Below are 21,585 nucleotides of genomic sequence, written 5' to 3' on the forward strand. Positions count from 1 at the left end.
TTTCAGCAGCTTTGTTGCTCCCTTTCTCCTAGCAACATGAAACTTTCTGGCAGAGATGTGCCTAAGAATTTAAATTTGACTGGTTTTAGAAGAGCACATTAGGGCAGTGTTTGCGGTTGGGGCAGGGAACAGCATTCAGCCATTGGGGCTTGAGCAGTGTCTAAAGCAGTGGTGAGAGCTGGATCTAGGGCTGAAGCAGAAATACATATTTTAGATGACTATTTGTGTGCTGTGCCTCTGCTTGCTCTCTCTTTGTGTACACCCATACTTCCTGGCAGCCTGGCCTCTCAGAAAGGCTAGTGGGGAAACCACAGCTTTTTGGGACTGCAGCCTGTTAGCTTTGAATGATCTTGGAATTTAACCAGATAAATAGCTAGGTGAAGGTTTGATTTCAGTTTGTAAAATAAACTTCTTGGAAGAAAAGCCTGTTAAGATAGCAGATGCACATAAAGATCCCTTATCCCTTATTTTAAGAGGGATAAGGGATCTTTCGGAAAAGGCTTTATTTTCCGAAAGATCCGCGTCTAGATTAGCGCTTTTTTCCGGCAAAGCTCCGTGCTGAAAAAAAGTGGCAGCCATTTTTATGCTAATGAAGCGGGGGAGATTTAAATCCCCACTTCATTAGCAATTGCGATACGTCTAATTTGCATCCCTTTTATGAAAAAGGGATGCAATCTAGATGTAGCCTATGGCTGCCTCGTGAATGGGAATGCTAGAGTGGGAAGAAAGATTTTCTGTGCCTGCTCCATCCATGCCATATTTTAGGCAACATTCACTTTGTCCTTAAGTCTACAAAGGGACAATATGTGCAGAGGAACTGATCAAACTAAGGAAACTATCCCCTCCAATCTTTCACCAGAATAGATGTATACATGTCTTCTTTAAATGAATAATGCAGAGTAAACATGTATGGGCATAGACTTCTGTTGGCAGATATGTTCCTTCTGGCATAAATCAAGACATACTAATTTAAACATATTTGTGTTAATAGATGTGATTCACTGTGCCCAAAAGTGTCCATACAAGTAGGCTTCCAATAATATCATTGGACACTTTTTGACTATTCATACACTAGTAGTAATCTGACTTTGTTCTCATTTACAGAAACGACAATGATTGATTCCTATATGTACAGAAAAGATTTGCAGTCACTTGGAGAAATTTCTGAGAATGGGTTATTGATCCATAAGGTAACAGACAGATTTTCTGTCTGTAAAATCTAACTTTAGACATTGCCTTCTGCCAAAAAAGGCAACAGTAGTAGTAATAATATCAAATGTTATGCTAGTATCTTGGTAACCATTTTATTGCAATGATGGTGGGACATCTTTAAATTGGGAAAGCCATGAAAGCAAGCAGTTATTTAACTTTACAACCAGATAAAGAGTCATTTAATAAGCATCACTTGACATTAAAAAAGCTGTATCTGTCTTCTGCTCACAGGTACACTCATTATTAATCCTAGGTGCCTGTAACGAAGGCAGAATTTGATCCTTTAGTACTGAGAAAAAGAGTTCAATCCTGTTAAACTAATAAATGTGTTTGGGATATGTGAAAGTCTTGCGGAGAACAACTGCTGTTATTTTCTTTACTCTTTGTACCCTGTTTTTCTTGCCCTTGTTTCTTATTATCTGTTTGAAACAGAATTATAGTTCTTTAGTAAAATACTTTTGTTTCCATATCAGTAAGGTTATGGAGTTGCTTTTAAATGCATTGCTTGTAAAACTGCCAGTATTGATTTCACAGTGTATTCTGATTTTCTGCCTGCTATCCCAAAGCAATTGTAAGGACTATGGGCTGATCCACACATATTATTGATATTCAGTGGGAAGTGCCTGCAACTAGCTGGAGGCTGATAATTGGATCTAATATTTCTCTCTCTCTCTATATATAAAAACATTGTCCTGTGGGATGACAGAGTGGCATCATCACCTTACTCTGTGTCCACAAGAACCCAGCCTCACCCACTCCCAGCCTGGCCTCCCCATGGTCCATGTGGCTAGGGCTGACTGCGGCCCCAGCCCTTCCCCCCTTCCCAGCAGTGGTTGCTGTAGCCTTGGTCCAGCCCTCCCCAGTGGCGAGGTGCGGGGGACAGAGACTGGCCTCAGCCCAGCCACTCCGGGCAGCTGGGGGGCAGAGCTGGGCCTGGCATAGCCTGAGCCCTAACCTGTCTCCTCCCAGCGGCTGGGGGCAGAGCTAGGCCCAGTGCAGCCTTGGCCCAGCCTACCCTGGATGCTTGGGGCATAGCTGGGGCTGGTGCGTTGGGGGAGAAGAGGGGAGGGGAGAAAGGGCCATGGCTGGTGCAGCCAGAGGGGAAGGGGGAGAGAAAGGGCCGGGCTCGGGGCTGCCATGGGCCAGCCTTCTCCTGTGGCTGGGGGGAGAGCTGGGGTTGTCTGCCCCCGACAGAGGAGGGGTTGGCGAGCGTAACGCGCAAGGGGAACAGCCCCCTAGTTTAAGTCAATAGGTAAATAGAATTTGTTACTGAGCAACTTCATGATAATGTTAGACTTCCTTTTCATTCTTAAACAATGAGATATACGTTGCAATTTGTCAAGGTAATTCTAATTCAATGAATTGCTAATTCGGTGAATTGCTACTTCCTGTTCCACATCTGCTTTACCACAATCTTTATATGCCTGCTGTCCACTCATGACTCACTGCTATTTGCTCCTCGCCACCCTGGCTGGGAATAAATTGGTCAGGAGGACTCTGTGCGGTTATGGCATTTAAAGATGATAATATATACAGTCATTGAAACGTGAACAATGTTTGCATATTTTGAACCATTTGGTATATACTGTGAGTCTGTTTAGCTGACAAATTGCCAATATTTTTAGCATTAAACAATGCAGGTTTATTATATAATGCTATACATTTGAAATTTTATTATATTGAGAAAACTTGAATGTGCTATGTACAATATATATAGGACAAAATGATATTTTTATTTAGCTAGATTAAATATATTGTTTATATTGCCCTTAATATTGTTTATATTGCCATTTAGTTGCTGCCAAGAGTCTAGTATAACACTGTATATAGATGATAAGATACTGATGAGCATAAAATAAAATACTATATACAATAGAACATTATTTTTATTGTGTTAAAACATTTGTTTTATTGTCTTTTTTAAATGTGGCATTTGGTAGTCTAAATCCGAACATTTTGTAAACAGCTACAGTTTACTCTAATTGTAATTTCAAAAAAGTAATGAACAAATACATCCGGAATCATATATTTCCTGATATATTAGTCCATTATAATCAGTTCTTCAACAATTTTTTCACAATTTATAAACAGACTAGAACTACACCTGAGTTTTCAAGCTGTTTCACTCTATCAGTATCTGAAGCAAAATTATCTCCTTTACTCAAAGTTTTCTGAATGATGTATTTTAGCAGCAAAAGTTCCCTGAGATAGTTGTAATGATTATAACTTTTTGAAAATGATCCTAGTTTTTGTGCAAGGCAACTAGCATCTGAAACAAGTTGAATGAGGATTGTCCTTTTCAAAATTGACATTTCAAAACCAGCAAAAAGATGAATCCTTTTCACTTTCTCTTGTTCATTCTGAGACTATAACCTGCTATATCTCAATGGGCTGTAATCCATTTATTGCATGTAGTGGTGGGAATAGAGAGTTAGATATCTCAGATGGGCTGACTGAACCTGAGTCACTCTGAACTGAGCCCCCACTGCCATCAAACTGAGAGATTTTCTTCTTGATCATTTTCCTCTCCTTGGCTCGGCGATTCTGAAACCAGATTTTCACCTGAAATGTTATAAACAATGTGTGTTTAAATTTGAAAAGTAGTTAGAGCTATCTGCAATAACATTAGCAACAGAAAATGAAAACTTAGCTTTAAGGAGTAAAAAAGTTATGTTTATTATTATACAACCTTATTATAGCTAAAGAAGCATTATTACTTTCTCATGTCTGCCCATGTTTTAGATAATTTTTGTGTTTTAATTATAACTACAGCAACATAGGAATTACCTTACTGGAAAAGACCAAAGGTCTCTCCACTCCACTATCTTTTCTCTGTCAATGGCCAGTACCAGAGGAAGGTGCAATTATGGAATCTGTCCATAAGAGAAGTTTCTTCCTATTCCCTGTTAATTAGAGGTTGATTTATGTCCTGAAGCATAAGGGTTTATTATATTCCACACTTTAAAAAAGCCCCAAAACTATTTAATATAATGGTGGATGTTTGCATTTTTTCAAATCTTGCTCTGCTCTTGAGCTCAATGATATATAATGTAGTGAGTTCCACAGACAAATTATGCATATAAAAAGAGTTAACTTTTCTCAGTTTTAAATCTGCTGCCTTTGCAATTTAATTGTGTATCATCACAATCTTTATTATGAGAAGGGATAAATAGGGACCTCGGGTTTACCTTCACCATATCATTCATTATCTTATATATCTATCTCTCTTATGTCCTCATTGATTTATTTCAGAGGCTCTTGTGTTTTTGCTATATTCCTTTAGATGGGTGACCTGAGCTGAATTGCATATCTATGCATCATTGTCCTTTTTTTCCTTTATTGATCTCATTTTACTTCATGTTGTCTCTTAGGCTGCACGTGGAGGAAAAGACTATTCAAAGAAGAAGACTATTCAAAAGAGCTGAATATGTTTACTTAGAAGACAACACATAATGCTCTTTAAAAGAAAGATCTCTTAGTTCAGTGTTTCTTAAACTTTTTAAGACCGAGGAACACCAAACAATAATTTTTTTTTATGGTGGAACACCAAGGATTTTTGTAGAGCAAAAAAAAGGAAGCTTGCCCCTTTTAAGGATGACCATTTGAACTCTGTTCTCTCTATGTATGGTGACCATTATTTTCTGAACCAAAATTAGGGGCACATTACTTACACCTCCTGCCCTCTGTTTACTATGCCCCTGACTCTCGGAGTCAAGATGGACACAGGACCAGAAGTAAAAATAACCCTCTCTAAGAACTTTTCCCACCATCCTCCTACCCATACGGGATGAGTTTGGCCCCCACCGAACCCTCTCTCCTCTGGTGCTGGTGTCTCTCCTGCAGGTGTCTGCCCTTCTGCTTCACCCCCAGAATCCCCTGGTGCACCTGCACCTTCCCTTACCCCTGCACCGTCCTGGTGCTTCCTTCCTTCCTTCCTTCACTGCCCCTGCCCCCTTTCCTTCTTTCTCCCTAATGCCCATCCCCTCACCCCCCTCTGCCCGAGTTCCTCTCATGCCTCTCTGTGCCCTCACACATGACTTGCTCCATCCCCGCCTTCCTCATGCCCAGGGCTCAACAAATAATACAATCTACTTGCCGAGTAGATTGTAACCCGGAAGAGCCAGGTTCGGGTGATCTACGCATGTGCAGAACAATCTGCGCATGCGCAGATCGCTGGACAGCATGGCTGGCGAGCAGGGCTCGCCGCGGTTTGGAGAGCCCTGCTCATGCCCACCCCTCCTTTCAACTCTTCTCTCAGCATCTCCCCCTCCCCTTCCTTTCTCTTGCTCTCAATGCCCTTCCCCCTCCTCTCCCCTGTCCCCTCCACCTACCCACCCCCACTGACATTTCCCTACCCTCCTCCTGCCCTTTTCCTCATTGTCTCCTCTTGGCCTCCTGGCATTTGTATCTCCTCCACCCTGTCTCTTGGGGTGCGTCTAGACTACATGGCTCCGTACTTTACATAGTTTACTTGACATAGTCAATGAAGTGGGGATTTAAATAATCCCCGCTTCATTAAAATAAAAATTACCACTGCACTGTGCTGACAATCAGCTGATCCGGCACAGCGTGGCAGTCTAGACGTGGTGCAATGGACAAGGGAAGACTTTGTCGACCGCTCCGGTAAACCTCGTTTCACGAGGCTTCCTTTGTCGACCAATTAGCATCTAGACTGCTGCGCTGTGCCAGATCAGCTGATGGTTGGCACAGCGCGGCGGCCATTTTTATTTTAATGAAACGGGGATTATTTAAATCCCCGCTTCATTGACTATGTCAAGTAAACTACTTTACATGGCTCCGTCGACGGAGCCATGTAGTCCAGATGCACCCTTGGTGCCTTCCCCTTTCTTCTGCTGCCCTGCCCTCCTTTCCTCAGCACAAGCCCCTTCCACTCCCACCCTCCTTCCCCCTAGTTCTCTCCAAACCCCTTCCCCACCTTCTTCCTTCCAGTTTGAGGGGCTGGAGTCTGTGGTTGGGCCCCAGAAGTTCCCGCAGCGCTGGCCCCAGCTGCTTCCAAGGCAGGACCGCTTGCCGGGCCTGAAGCTGGGCCACCCATAGTGCTAATGTTAGTGCCACATTCCAGTCCCCACACTAGCTTTGGCTCCCATTAGGAGGAGCGTGGAGGGGAGGTGGAGAAAGTCCCCACCCTCCCAGATCTGGCTTGTGGAGCAGGTCCATGCACTGCCACTCCCCCAGCGGAATGGGAAGAGGCGGGGGGAGAAAGGGCCGTGTACAGAGCGCACCAGCAGAGCCTGAACATAGCCCGCTCTGCAGTGCTCCAGCCGAGCTCTGCGCGGTCTCTGGCAGCTCCCAGGGGCAGCTCACCAGCTCTGACCAGTGCCCCTCCTTCTCCGGCAGCAGTGGCGGCCTCCTGTGGATGGAGGAGGCTGGGCTGGTGGTGCACAGTGGAGGCAGTCCCGCAGCGGGAAGGAAGAGCCATGCGGGGTGTGGGGGTTGTCGGACGGCAGCACGTGCTGCATGGGAGCTCGGAGCTCTGGACACTGTGCGCCACTGGCAGTGGCCCTGGCTGCCCGTGCAAAGCACCAAGGGAGCCGCTTATGTGCTGGGTGGAGGCAGGGAGTTGCTGCTGTGCCATGCTAGCACTGGAAGTCTTTAAATCTGGGACTGTCCCAGAAAAAAAGGCACGTATAGTCACCATATCTCTGCGGCACACCTCTGACTGCCTTGCAGCACACTGGTGTGCCACGGCACACCCTTTAAGAAACACTGTCTTGGTTAGATCTGCCCATGCAGGGAAAAGGCACTTTGGTCACTAAAGTATTAGAGAGGTGATAGTTTTTTGTTTTCTATATACCAAATCCTGTTTCCTTTTACAGACTTTAACAGAACTGGTAAAGTTGTGTTGTGCGAGGGGTGGGATTCTGAGATGCAATGCACTAGTTTATGTCCCACACAAATGGGCGGCAGGTAAAAGCCCAACTGGGGAAGTCAAGCTCCAGCTCCGCCTCTTCTGCCCAAGGCTCCACCCCTGGAGCCAAGCCCTACTCACCCCCACTCCGATACTTCCTGGCCAAATAGAGAACCGAGGCTGCTGTGCTGCAGCCCCAGCCTCATCCCTCCCCAGTGGCCGGGGGAGCCAGGCTGCCCTGGCGGCTAGAGGAAGCTGAACCGCTGTGCTGCAGCCCCTGCCTTCCCCGACAGTTGGGGGAATCCAGGCTGCAGTGTCACAGCCCCAGTGTTAAGTGGATGGTCATGTAGGCAGTTTTGGGAAGACTGTGCCTTCTCTTGCCTGCATTATTGATGACCCATGCCCACACACACCACAGAGCTGTGCTCCACAGGTTCTGTTACCAGTCTAGTGATTTCTGGAGTCCCTATAGATTTCTCCTGAACAGTGCCTATGTACCTTGACCCCATTTCAGGAAAACATCCCTATTCAGAATAGCATTTAATCATATGCTTAACGTTAGAGATTAATTTAAACATGTGCTTGAGTGCTTTCCTGAATCGGGGCCCTCAGCTGTACTTAAGAATAAGAATTTGGCCCTAAAACTTCTGGTTTACAGTAACCTGCGTGCTACCTCGGGAGTGTTGAGCAGTAGTGAAAAAACTGCTAACTATCCAGGGCTATGTAAAACCCTTAATCTTGGCACTGAACTCATATTGATCAAAGGCAGATATGGACCACAGAAAATAATATTAATAACAATATTAATAGCAATGACAATATTAATAATTATTAATATAATGATCATAATATTAATTATATATATATATTTATGTTTTATTGCTATTTGCATTCTCCATTTTCATTCTGTCTGCTGATAGCTGAACTGAGCGTGATGCTGTAGATCTCTTCTGGGTCACCATTTTGTTGCGACTGCAAGAATGAAGCAAAATGCAGAATGCCATAGTTATAATGGACAGAATTAAAACAATGCTGGGTCTTTTAAAAATTCCATCTGCATAAATGTGGTTACCTAGAGTGTAATCAAGGACTGTTTTTCCATGACTATAGTTGAAATTAATTCCTTATGTTCAGTCATGAAAATTTTGCCCACATAGTAACCAGAGGAAACATATATGACTGCAGACTTTTTTTAAAAAATTGTTATTTATGTGTATTTAGCATTTTCTCGCTTCTATAGCCATGGCAGCTGCATTGATGCAACCAATCAGTTGTGTCTTGGTTCTGTATTACTTATAGAACATCAGCACTGAATACACTGGTTTATCATCTCTGATGCTATAATTAATAGGACCTGGCCTGTAGATATGAAATATATAGAAAAATCTTGTATATTTTCCATTTACCTGTCTTTCAGACAGTCCCAGGTTGGCTGCAAGTTCAGACTTCCTCCTTATTGTAATGTATCTGTTGCAGTGAAACTCCTTTTCTAACTCTAGTCTTTGGTGATCCGTGTAAACAACTCGGTACTTTTCTTTTGTTCTTGTTTTACCTGTGTAAGAAAAAAACCCACGTATTTTAATACTTTGACTGTAGCATCTTCTATCTGAGAAGCTCACAAACTTTATGGACATTAATGAATTCAGCCTCATACTACCCATTTGGGATTATTTTCTCTGTTACTGATTGGGAAACTGAGGTGAGGTTGAGAGATTTACCCAGAGTTACACAGTGTGCTGATAGCATAGGTGTGAGCAGAATTCAGATTTCCTTAATTTTCCTTAGCTACTTTAATTTTCCTTAGCTTCTATTATTGCTCTAGGCATTTGTTTCTAAATAATTTTCCCCAGTTACTTTTCGTTACTTATACGTGCAAAATAATCAGCCGGCATAATTACTTTTCAAAGTAAATATCCTATATCATCTTTCTTCTGAGAGGATTCTGAAGCAGAGGTTGCTGTATTTCACTACCAGGTGTAGTGATGTCCTATCTCTCTCTCTCTGTCTCTCTCTCTCTCTCTCTCTCTCTCACAGGAGCAACTTCCCCCAGCACTAAAATTCATATTCAGCCATCATCATGTTCTTCATTGTTGTCTTCTTCTTCTTCTTTTTTTTTTTAAAGAAACATGCTCTAATGCCATGTTTGGTTGAGATGTATAACCAAGGTGTCATAAGAAATAAAGACTTGGGTTTCACATCTCTTCCAAATATAGAAATTAAAGACATATTCTGCTAAAAACAGATAGTAAAAATGTTCAATGACTTTGTTCAGCTCTATGACACATATTCAATAACATTTAATTAGAATTACCTGCAAAATAAAGGCCCTAAGTTTGCAGGGTGTTGAATGCCTGTTGGGCTAGACCTTACAGAGTAGAGAGTGCTACATAGTTTTGTCTTTAATTACTATTGTGATCTGAAGGTCCTTGATAATGTATCATCCCAGGCCCTAACATTAGTGTACAAAAGAATCTAAACATCACCCTATCCTACCACAAACTCAGATAAAAGATGCTTATAAATATGCTGGATTAATGATATCATCATGACTATTATTTGGTGTTTGGAAGATAAGCTTTCATATTTGAACATTTTATTTTGGTAAGATTATCAGATGTTAATTCAGAGAGATCATTCTCTAATGTTTTTGTTCACTTTTAGCACTTTCCAGAGTTGATTGGGAGGATGGTGTATGGTGTGTTTGGTATGTGGTGGGTTTTGTTTTTGTTTTTTTTATAAATCCTTCTGATCTTCCCAGGTTGTTTTTGATGTGAGTTTTTTTGGGGACAAACTGTAGGACAAAGAATCCTTTAAAGTGGTTCCCTAAACTCCATTGAGGTGTTAAGATGAAGCACACGCCACACAAAAGAGTACAAGAAGATCTTATCAAGAACCTCTTTCACATTCAGAAACACAAGCCAATTGGTTTGGAATTTACAAGCCCTAAACAAATGTCAGACTCTCTTTCATCTCAGGAAAAAAAGAAAGGGATAGAAATAAATGAAGAAATATTTCTTTTGATCATCACTTTTCAATTTGTACTCTACAGCACAGTTGATTTGAACCTGGTGGTTTATCTAAAATCTGAAGCTACAAATTTAAGAGGATTTCCTAAATCCATTATTATTTTAAATAGAAAATATTGGTTTCACTGAAAGACATATATATAGGTGATGTAAGTTTAATTAATATTTCAACCCACATATTGACAGGGTGGCTAAGGTCCTGGCTTTGAAACATTTAACATAAGCGAGGCATGCTCTGTTAACAATAGTCAAGCTTTTATGTTCCAATTACACTGTAAGCCATTAGTCTAACTTGTGAAAATAAGAGTTAAAATTCAGCAAGGTTAGTCTAGCTTTTCCATAATTAGTAAATATAACCAATGTTCAGGAGGGTGGTATAGAGGGAACAGTTTATCCCATTCCCCCTGGTCATAAAATTCACAGAGCATTTCTTCTGAAGACAATAAAACTAGTAGAAGGCCTCTTTATTTGCTGTGAAAATCATCACCCTTTCCGGCAGTATAACTCCTGAAGAAAAGAGAGAGAAGGAAGAGACAGGGCTGCATATCAAAGCAAAGAGAAGTGTTAAAAGGGTCTGTTGCCTCAATATGACAGATAGGCCTCAAAACCCAAGATAGCATAGCCCAGGGGAAAAATAGATGTCACAACTGGATTACAAAGTGAAATTAATTAGCATTAGAATTGGGACCTGGCACTTTTCCTCATAACTTCTTTTCTATTTCATTTTCTAACTGATTTTTATTGTGAGGAACTAATGGTACAGTTGTATATTTAAGTGCACACATATTTATACAATGTATGTAATATGTAGAAACAGAATACATGTCTAAGGTCTGTTCCTGCAAGCCATACATGAATATTCTTCACTCTTGTGAACAGTAAGTCCAAATGCTGATATTTTTTTAAGTATGTCTTCCAGATTGCTCCCCCTACAATTTCCATATTCACTTTTCTTAGGAGGTTTGAAGTACATTATCTGGACCTCTATACAAATGTGTCCTTCTTCCTCCCTCCATTTCCTTTCCACCCCTCCCAGAATATAATACAAAAAAAGGAAACATTAAGTTTTATTTTACACCATTACTTGCATTGGATTAAAAATAAATTGACCCTATACCATTAAAATCAATGGGGAGTTTGTTTTTTACTCCAAGGAGTACAGGATTTGATCATGGGGAGTAGGGATGTGTTCCTTTCTGTTTGTGGCAGCCTGTCTTGAAAGGCATCAGGCTTGATGCAATTTGCATTTAAAAAATTCGTGTTCACAATGTGTTAGATGTTAAAATCCAACATAGTTGCACTGTAGCTATCGAAGAATGTAATTTAACATTTTCTTTTAAAATAGTTTTAGAAGACTATATAATTTGTAATTGTTTACAAAAATACATAAATCATTAAATTTCAGTGTGAGTTCATTATATTGAAAAGTCTCAAATCATAATTTTTTTAAATTACAGTATTTTCTTCCTGAGAATTGTATATTTGGTGAGTTATCACTTTTAATGGTTTTGCTATGGATGCAACTGAATTTAAAATATAGCCACCAAAATGTGGTATTTTTGATGTACTGTACAAAATGTATTGTCAAAATTCAATACATTAAGAGAAAAGATTTTGCATTCTTTTTGTAATCCCTGCTGATATCTTGAGTACTACATTTAGGAAAGTTCTCTCATTTATTTAATACATTTTCGCTCCAATCATGTGAAGACTTACAAGTGCTTAAATATAGTTGAGCTTTGTTGGACTATTCACAATGAATAAAACTAAGTACATATGAAATCTTTGTAGAATCTGGGCTGTATATTTCAGATATAGTTTCCTAACAATAAGCTGTATCAAACAATGAAATAGTCTAGGTAGACTAGTGTTAGAAATCTAGACAGAACAGAGCTCTAGTTTATACATATGAGGGAGCAGTTCTACATGGTAGTGGTGGATATGATGACACAACAGATTTTTTCATCTTTGATGTCTTAATTCTTATTGCAGTATCTTCTAGAGAAAGCATTATTTAGGTTTTTGTATGTAGAGACCTTGTAGCAAATTGTAAATCCACGTGTAAATATAGATTTATTAGTGACCTATATGGTACTAACATCAAGCTCTTTGGAATCTTGCTTGAACTACATTTTGTCATATTGCATCTGGTACGTATCTTTTCCCAAATGGCATTTAATTTTAACAAGATTAAAACATTTTGGGATCTGATCTTATGAGGTTCTAAGCAAACTCAAACTATTGAAGTCAAATGGGAGAGTTTAAGGTGTTCAACACCTCAAAGGATTGGGCCCTGGATGATGAAGCCCTGAGCAGGCAAAGATTTATCTGCTTAACAGTCCCTTAAATTGAGGCTATTCACAGGCCTCAATTCAACAGTCCATTTGTGTTCACAACACATTTAAGGGTGTGTTTAGGTGCTTTGCTGAATAAAGATACCCTTAAACATCTGCTTAAATGTTTGGCTGAATTAGAGTTACAGTACATTTAATTAAGCCTGTGTGTAAGTCTTTACAAGGTCTGGGACTATTAGTGGCCTCCACTGTTCGTAAGTTCTTATGGACTGTATTGAACTAAGTTTTTTTTAGTTTTTTTGTATATTATTCCCTAAATATATTAGTCCAATTATAATTCAGTGGAGTTTGATCAAGGATGAATTAAAGACTGGCTAGAATTTTTTTTAAACAAAAATGAAATATAAAAAATGGACATTTTGGCTCAGAAACAATTGCAAAACTAATCTCATCCTTGAGTAATTAATAACATCCGTAACCGAATTTCTTTATCCTGTGAAATCGTTCCAGTTGTAATTGCCCTTCTTTCCTTACGCCATTTTCTTTAGTGGTGTGTAACACACACTATTTTTAACTTTAACAGTAGATTTAGCAAGTGGCAGGCCTTGCTGCACCTAATCTCTGCCTAGCTGATCTACACAGAAAGATTAGTCTGCCATTGGGGCTTGTCACGAAATTGAGTACTCTAGCTCTGAAAGTTTGAACAAGGGAGGTTTTTAAATATCTAATTGTTACACATAACAAAATCACATTGCACATGGAAATATTTTTCAAGACAACTAAAAATAATGCTCTTAGCTCTACCTTTTATTGGATTTGTCGTGTCTGCAAAAAATGTATACACCAATAAACTCATAATTAAGGATGATTGCTTGTCAGGAATGAATCTACTCAATTAATAAATCCACCAATGAAATAGAAAATATATTAACACCAGGAAAAAATAGCTTACTGATCATAATTTTGAGGAGTCTACACTGAATTTTCTTTTAAAGAATAGAGCCAAAAATGGAAGATGTCAAAACATTTATTGTTCAGTAACTGGCAAGATAGTAACATAATATTTCTGCAAATATAACTACTAAAACTACATTTAACACTTTCCTATAAAACTTATTAAATGCTTTTTCTTTTAGTGAAATAATTTTTATGAATACTGTTTTCTGCATGTAACTTTGATACTTTGTGTGTACAATTTCTTTCATCCAAAAGATTCTTAAAGTGCATTATAGACTATGTGCGAAGATCACTTTATAGTTTGTGAAATGAAGCCATATCCAAAGTAGAAAACAGTAGATATGCCACACAAGCAACATTACAAAACAGTTATAAAAGTTAAACTAGTGCAGATTTAGTTGAAATAATAGTTATAATGTGTTAGATTAAATATAATCCAGCTAAATATGAGATTCAATTAAGACTCATTATAAATGAGAACGGTGAAAAATAATAGAAAATGTTTTAGGAGGTTGAAAGTTTCCTTACCTGCAGTAGTAGATTGTGTTTTTCTCATCCATTCATAAGAGTTGTGCCTTTGAATGGTGGGAGAGATTTGCTCTGCATTAATTGTACCTACAGAAGGTAAAACTGCAGATCCAGCAGGATGAAGGGAGTTGTAATCAGTAGAGCTGTAGGAAACTTGCCCAGGAGATGAGCTATTGATTTGTGCAGCCGTAACTGTGCTGGAGGGTCCCGGGCCATAAGTATTCCAATCCTCCCTTTGCGTGCTGTAGTGAGTTTCCCAAGCTCCTGAAGACTGTCCTTGGTTGTCCATGCTTGGCACATGATGATATCCCATGTAATCTGAATAGGATGGAGTGGAGACAAAGTTTTGCATTGATAGATTGTTGCTGCACCTTACGGATCCTGGATACATGCTGGTTTCTTTATCCAACAGATAACTGACATACATGATGTTTGAAACTGGTGAAAATACCTTTTTAAGACATCCTGTTCATCAGTGTTTTCTTTCACTCTTTTTAAAAGAAAAAAATCTATTCCTGATCTTAATAAATGACACTCTACTTAGAATCTTCTACCTCATCCTGTATTATCACCAACTGTTTTCATCAGGTGCTAGTGGTAATGGTTTACCAAGATCTTGTCTGACGTCTGACGTCAGGATAAATGCCTGCCTCATAACTACATTTGCATTCAAATGAAGGGCTGACCATCCAGGCAACCCCACCTTGCTGCTAGTTATAGTGCTTCCTTGTTCACAGATCTTTTATATATCTCTTATCCCCTTTTCCACGCTCCTGAACCAATTCCATTACCATACAATTATGCTGAAATTGTTTGTGCTTCTAGAATTTTTTTTAAATCTATTTAGATAACTATATTACAGTATGTATGTTGCATGAAGGATTTTGCCTCAGCTCTTTTAAAAAGACAACTTTTGTCTTAAACATTTATTTATATAATTTTAAGGGAGGAAGTAAATTGGTAAACATGTTTATTAAACCTTTATATTTTGAACTTCACAAATTACTTGTTTATCTTTCACCTCTTTTTAAAGAAGCACTGCCAGCTTGAATATTTTGTAACTGTTCAGTTTTAAAGAGCTCCAATTTCTATAGGCCAGTCCTTTAAGCAGTGTCTTGAATTTTTAAAACATAATTCTTTAGAAGTGTGTTTTCAATTTTTTTCAATTTTTTTAATTCCTGGTAATATTTACTTAGGCTTTCCAGCATGGGAGAAGTTAATGTCCTGACTTGCCATGAGCATGGGTAGACTTTTGTGCCCACGTGGAGCCCCACTGACTTCATTGCGATTCAAAGGGATCTACCCATGTTGAATCCGCTGCTGAATCAGGAGTCAACTGACTAACTTTTCAGTGTAAACTATGCAACTGACCATCATCTCATCTGAAGAAATGGGTTTTTCCTACAAAAGCTCATGATTATATAGTATACTCCTCTGAGACTTTCACACACATTATGGTATCAAAAGGAACTAAATGAAATAAATGGAATAAAAAAAATCTGCAAGTTTCTTTCAGTTCTAGTCTTCTTGGGTGTTACTTACAGGAAATATACAGTTCTGAGACAAGAATGTGATTTTGAAGTTAACATTTTCTTTTCGGTTATAGTAGTTTGTTACTGAAATTGGTTAGAACACATCTGAATTGTCACATCTCTGGATCTGACTTCATACCTGTATGTAGTGCACCTAGCACACACTAGATGCCATAAAAGTAAATAGCCATGGTAATAACAAGGGATTTTTACAAATCTTTTGATAAGGCATTGTTGAGTGTTTGTTAAACAGATGGGATAAACCACAGCTTACTAGTTGAAAATCACCTTATAAGTTTGTATATGTTATATTTCTGTGCAGCGGATTCCATTTCACATGTTTAACTCAGAGGCTTGCCTAAATAATGAGCTATTTGTCAAGGAATATGCTTGCAAAGGAGGTGCAAATTATAATGAGATCTTTTCCTTTTCAGAGGTGTGTCTTTTCATTCATAGCCCTTTGCACTTTGACACCATTCAGACTCACACATCCCTTCTAATTCCAGCACTCTAAGTGTGTACCTAATAGAGAGTGGGAGTAAGCCAGGAAGGAAAAAGATGTATTTTCCAGTGAATGAAGGAAAAGAAGAATTAAAGATTTAAAGGCTTTAGTGGAAAATGTGTCCACTTTATCAGCAATTTTATAATACTGCATGTTTCTTTGCTTCTCGGACCAGTGGATAATACTGTGCAAAGCTGTGTCATGAGAGGGTGTGGAGGAAGATTGAACCTTGTGTCACTAGAGTACCTCTTCTTCTTACTAAATAGTGGTGATAATGAGGTCACAAGGGAATCCCATTCTTGTTAGCTGTAAGAAAAAAAGATTGCAACATAATCTCTCACTTTCAAGTACTATGTACTGCGGATGGCGGTGCTGGTATTCAGTGGGGTACAGAAGAGATTTCTATGGATCCTTGTGAACATAATTCAAATGAAATATTAAATGTCAATCATACTGGGAATATGATCATCCACATTTTTGCTCAATGAGTGAGCATCATGCCAGATGTTATGTTACTATACGTTGTTCCGTGGACCATGCTATGCTATCAATTTAGAGTCTTAGACAAATCCAAGTTGTTGTGGATAAAATTTCAGCTCTGTCAATTCAATTTGTACTTTGCTCCTGGACTTCCAATAACAATGGATGGTTTACAAAATTTAAGTCAAACATATTATGTGAAGCATAAAAAAAGGAATTTTCACACACATAAATAAATTCAATTTATTTTTATAGTGTGAATTGTATCTGCATATGATTTTTCATTCCTGGCTGTTTCCTTCTTGGTGACTTTATTCTCTCTCGCCCACAAATTCACTATCAGCTAATCTTATATTTTCTTGTATCACAGAGCTTTCCCCTTCTTTCTCTGTTCTTTTTATCTTTCGTTTTTGCTCCTCCTTTCCCTTTCTTGTTTTTGCCTGTTCTATTATCTGAATTTTCTTCAGATCTTTTTCAGTCGTCTCCAGAACATCTTATTCTTAATTAGATCAGGATATGCCTATGGCAGATTGCGGTACTGATTTAGTATCAGTTTACAATAGCAGCTCTAGATAAGGCATTTTGCTTAAACAGATTTACATAAAGTGATGAGAATGCAGTAAAAATGAAACTAAGGGCTCAGCCAGCAGGCTAGAAGCCATCAAAGTTTTAGGATTTGTCTTTACTAGATGATTAATATGTTGTTAATCTTGATTGGATTGGTAGGAAATTAACAGGAACAGCCAGATGCAAACCCTCTATGAGTCATGTCGTGGACATGGGACATTGAAGCTGCTATGCTACCTCACCCTGTGGTATAGGGCAGACTGCTAGCTAGCTTGCCTTGTTTGTCAATTCAATGTTCCCCTAAAGATCTATAGTTTACCAGCTCAGACACAACAAGGCACTTAAGCACATGCCAGCTTAAGTTTAACATAGTTAACTACTTGCTCACTTTTAGCAGTGGACCTTTTTGGAAAGTAATGGTTGCATCAGGTGATGAAACTTCACCAGGAATTTTTGCATGTAAAATCTTTGTTATCAAAGTGAAAGATGATGCAAATGAGAATGTCAGCTGTCCATGGAGACTTCCTGACCATTTTGAATTCCACATACTTCACTTTTTAAAAAAATATTTCAAAAGAAATGTTAAAACTATCAGTGATGGGAAATTACTTGTGAGGAGAGAGAGAGTCTGAAGCTCTCAAGGTATTATACAGGACACATCCTCTGTAGAACTAAAATATTTTATTTCCAATATTGCTCAGTGATCTTTCTTCAGTCACAGTAACCCTCCTTGGCTTTCCCCTAGGCATCTCTTTATAACAATGAATAATTTTTAGTGCTATTTTTCCATTTCATAAATCATTTGTCAAGTGCATAATTCATGCAACCCAGAATGGATTTATGTAAAGGGCAGTAGGGAGTGGTTCAGGCCTGAAGGAGGGTCACACCATTCTAGAGTGTGGATGCTTTAAAGTATATCCTGGCAACATGCATCCATTACATAACTGAGTGAGTAGGTCACTTTGGGAAAGGAGATTATTAAACCATTGAATGATGTGTCTTAAAGTTACTCCTCAAATTTTTTGTGGCATCCAGTAGAAATGGAGTCTCCTTCACTGCAGGGAGCACAGGGAACTAATTACACTTTTTAAACACTGGAGGAAAGGACCTGGAATGCTTTTGATCAGGATGCTTTTTTTAACTTCCTCTGCTAGCCATTCTGTGTTCATGTCATTGATGTTGGTGTCAATGCATGTTCTGTCAAGCAATCAGGCCCATATGACACTGTATCCAGATACATACAGCTATTTTCGGTACCCAGAAAATGGGACTATTGATGATGATGATGATCATTATTTAGCCAGTAAGAACAAATGGGACTTCAGTATTTCAGTGTGAATGATAAATATAGAGTTCCAAATATATGATTGGAACAAGGCTGTTCTGCTTTAATATCTTTGAAAATTGAATAAGGGATCTAACTGGGACTAAGAATTCTGTCTCAATACCTAGAATAAATATATTTGCCCAAGTAAAAAACAGCTGGACTAGAAGGTGGCACATGACTGAAATTGCATTGGATAATTTCCAGTTGACTGCAGAGATTACAAAGCTTAATTTTTGAAAATCATTAAAGTTTGATGTGTTTGAATTTGCTTGTTTTGATCATTTGTACCAAATCTTTCCTGTTCAGTATTATTTATGCTTCTTGATGAGTAGTGAGAATTCAAGGTTGTAGTGAAATCATCTGAAATTTGATTTTATTTGGCTTTGGATCGAATCACAATAAAGATGAAGGCTCCAATACCCTTGTGATTCAGTCTGGTGTGTGATGACGATAATGCCATGTCTGCATTGTGCTTTTCTTCCCAACTTTCCTAATAATTATGTTTTCACAACACTTTTGTGTTGTTATCCACATTTTTAGAGATGTGAAGAAAATCAGAGAACATTTAAGTCATCTGCCCAAAATCACAATGGAAGTTGGTGTCAGAATGAAGACGAGCACCAGATGTTCTTCGTTTCTGGTTCTTTACTAAGCTGACTGGATCAAACTACTTCTGTTGCTGATTGGCTCCAAGTTTATCTGTCTCTTTTTTTCATTTTGGCAATCATATTATGTATGCTTGACAAATTTCTTCTTCATGAGAAATATTGCTTGTGCATTTGTGGGCAATCCATCTTATAATAAACAAAAGCACACTTAAGATATTTAGTTGAATCAATTGCCTTTATGTTTTACAAAACGTTTATTGCTGGCATAACTAGAAGGTTAATGATCCCTAAAGTATTATCCCAGTTTATAGATACTGCTTTGGGGGCAATAAATGTTAACCTTTGAACATTTGCTTCTGCAAATAAAATTCAGCCTCATTTTGTGTACTTAACAACTTCTGATTGGAAACACTTAGCAACCTATAGCAAGCAAGCTTTCAGCAAACTGGAACAGAAATTAGGTAGGTCTTCAAAGTGACCACTTATCTTCCTCCATAATTCTTCTGCATGTAAACAAGATAAAACAGACTGTTTTGCCAGATCCCTCATTCTTTGAATGGCATGTTTGTCCAGTTATAAAGAACAAGTGATTGTGCTTGGATATATTTTTCCTTTTATACAAAAGCCTTTAAATCAGAGTCTTGCATTTCTTTTTCTTTAATCCTGCAATAGAATTTTAAAGCACTTCACAGAGATGTGAGGAAAGAATAGGCAACCATGAACTTGATCCTGCAGAGCGTGGGGCACCTTTTGCATGCTTCTGAACACCTTCATTTTCTGTTAATATCAATAGTAGTTGAAGGCATTTACTACCTTGTCTAAGTATCTTAGCACCTCACAAGATTGGTCCAGAAAGTTACTGTATGGAGCACAGTAGGCAGAGTCTTTACCTTTAGAGATTTCAGATTTAGAATTTCAAAATGTTTTACTGTTTTGATCTCTGTAGTTTGTGTGTGTCCCCCCCTTTTGTCTACAAACATCCTCTTTTCTTTATTGGAAATTGATTGAGATCAAGCTTAAAATATAAAGAACTATCATATACAGTTGAGTCTATATACAGTGTATGTACAGTGTTCCTTTAATTCAAAGTAGAATGACTGTTGTTTAAATTTCTAATGGGCATTTCTGGAAGATAATGTCTTGATATGGTTAGCAATACAAATGGTAAATCACGTTGGTACCAAAATATTATAATCAAGAGCCTGCAACCAAAGGACATTGAAATCAATGGGTTTCTTTCCATGAACCTCAGTGGACTTTGGATCCAGTCTCAATATGCCAGTATAGACTGATTAAATAACTTCTTGCATTTTGTAATGGTAAGTGATAACTTCACCATTTTTAGATACCAAATATTTACTATATACTTGAGAGAGTTTTGTCCGTTTGTTCAAGAATTCCTCCTAACTGGTAATAATCACCAAATTTGGTCTATAGCTTCCTCATATCATAACTTAAAGCAACATAAGGGTTTGGTTGTGCCAGGAAACTGGGATGTGCCTGGAATGGGATTGCTTCTCATATAACGAAACAGAAAAGAGACAGAATCACCAAATCAATTGCAATCCTCCAAATTGACATAAATGAGTGAATGTTGAAAGAGGGCTCAAGGAAAGCAGGGGTTCAGGGCTGGCACACAGAGTACTATCTCTGCTCTCTGGCTCCAGCACAGACTAGTCTTCCCATGGCTTCTACCAAGCCTAACCTGGACCTTCCCCAACCAGCGGACATTCAGCAGCCATGGAAAGGTGCTTCTTACCTAATCCCAAGATGTGTGATGAGAGAGCTGGTCCTCTCTCCCCAGGGCAGCCTGCATAATGAACTGCTCATTCCCAACCCCACCCCAGAGCAATGATTTAAATGAAGCATGCACATTTTCATTTTATTTCCCACTCCCACCCAAAAAATGTAATTGAGTTAAAGACCCAAGTAATGCTGGGTAAATCTCTTTGGATATGAAATGCAAGTCTGAATAATGAAATATATTACACATAATTTGTTAGCAGTATATGTGTCTTCATTCTGTGCCTCATTTGTGCCTAATTCTGACCATTATGGACTGTAAATTTCTCCATAATTCTTATAGATCTTAAATTCAGAACGGACCATCATGATCATCTGGTCTGACCTGCACATTGCAAGCCATGGCACTGATTCACCCACTCCTGTAATAGACCTATCACCTCTGGCTAGGTTACTAAAGTCTTCAAATCATGGCTTAGAGACTTAAAATTACAGAGAATCTACCATTTATATTAGTTTAAATAGCAAATAACCTGTATCCCCCGGATGTAGAGAGAGGCAAAAATTCTATAATCTCTGCCAATCTGACCCATGGGAAAATTTCTTTCTGATCCCAAATACAGGAGGCCCCTGACATGCGATCGCCCGAGTTCCAACCCCCTGCACTTACACCATTTTTGTAAGTGCAGAAGGGGCCCAAAACCCCTGACTTAGTCTTTGGCCCACATTTACGACAGCGCACAGTGCCTATCATAAATGAGGGCTCAAGTTACAATGCCCCCGACTTGCGACGCTTCCCCAGGAACAGATCACCTCGCAAGTTGGGGGCCTCCTGTATGGCGATAAGTTAGACCCTGACATGTGGGCAAGACCCACCAGTCCGACTCCTGGGGAAGAATTCTCTGTAATAATGAAAGGTATGTCTATACAGTAGTGTTAT

The 21,585-nt window shown here is 38.9% G+C and overlaps 1 protein-coding gene and 1 long non-coding RNA gene across 3 annotated transcripts in view; one reads left to right on the forward strand and one right to left on the reverse strand.

The window, feature by feature from the left end:
• Positions 1 to 21,585, forward strand: part of LOC142831227 (uncharacterized) — a 46,329-nt gene that overhangs the window by 8,301 nt on the left and 16,443 nt on the right. Inside the window, exon 3 of the long non-coding RNA XR_012906896.2 lies at positions 1,105 to 1,190. This is a non-coding gene — a long non-coding RNA (uncharacterized LOC142831227). The remainder of the gene's footprint in view (positions 1 to 1,104; positions 1,191 to 21,585) is intronic.
• Positions 1,107 to 14,577, reverse strand: CDX4 (caudal type homeobox 4). Of its 2 annotated transcripts, none has more exons than XM_014580139.4 (3): positions 13,887 to 14,569; positions 8,488 to 8,633; positions 1,107 to 3,774 (listed from the first exon to the last, which is right to left on the reverse strand). In XM_014580139.4, exons 1-3 carry the CDS (start codon positions 14,311 to 14,313, stop codon positions 3,589 to 3,591), a joined length of 759 nt encoding a protein of 252 aa, XP_014435625.2. In that variant the 5' UTR covers positions 14,314 to 14,569; the 3' UTR covers positions 1,107 to 3,588. The 2 variants fall into 2 exon arrangements, with proteins under 2 accessions (XP_014435625.2, XP_089637748.1); XM_089781622.1 differs by lacking the exon at positions 1,107 to 3,774 and adding an exon at positions 5,991 to 8,053 and having other exon boundaries at positions 13,887 to 14,577.

This window comes from Pelodiscus sinensis, chromosome 13 (genome assembly GCF_052426305.1).
Source record: "Pelodiscus sinensis isolate ZL-2025 chromosome 13, ASM5242630v1, whole genome shotgun sequence".
Classification (NCBI taxonomy): Eukaryota; Metazoa; Chordata; order Testudines; family Trionychidae; genus Pelodiscus; species Pelodiscus sinensis.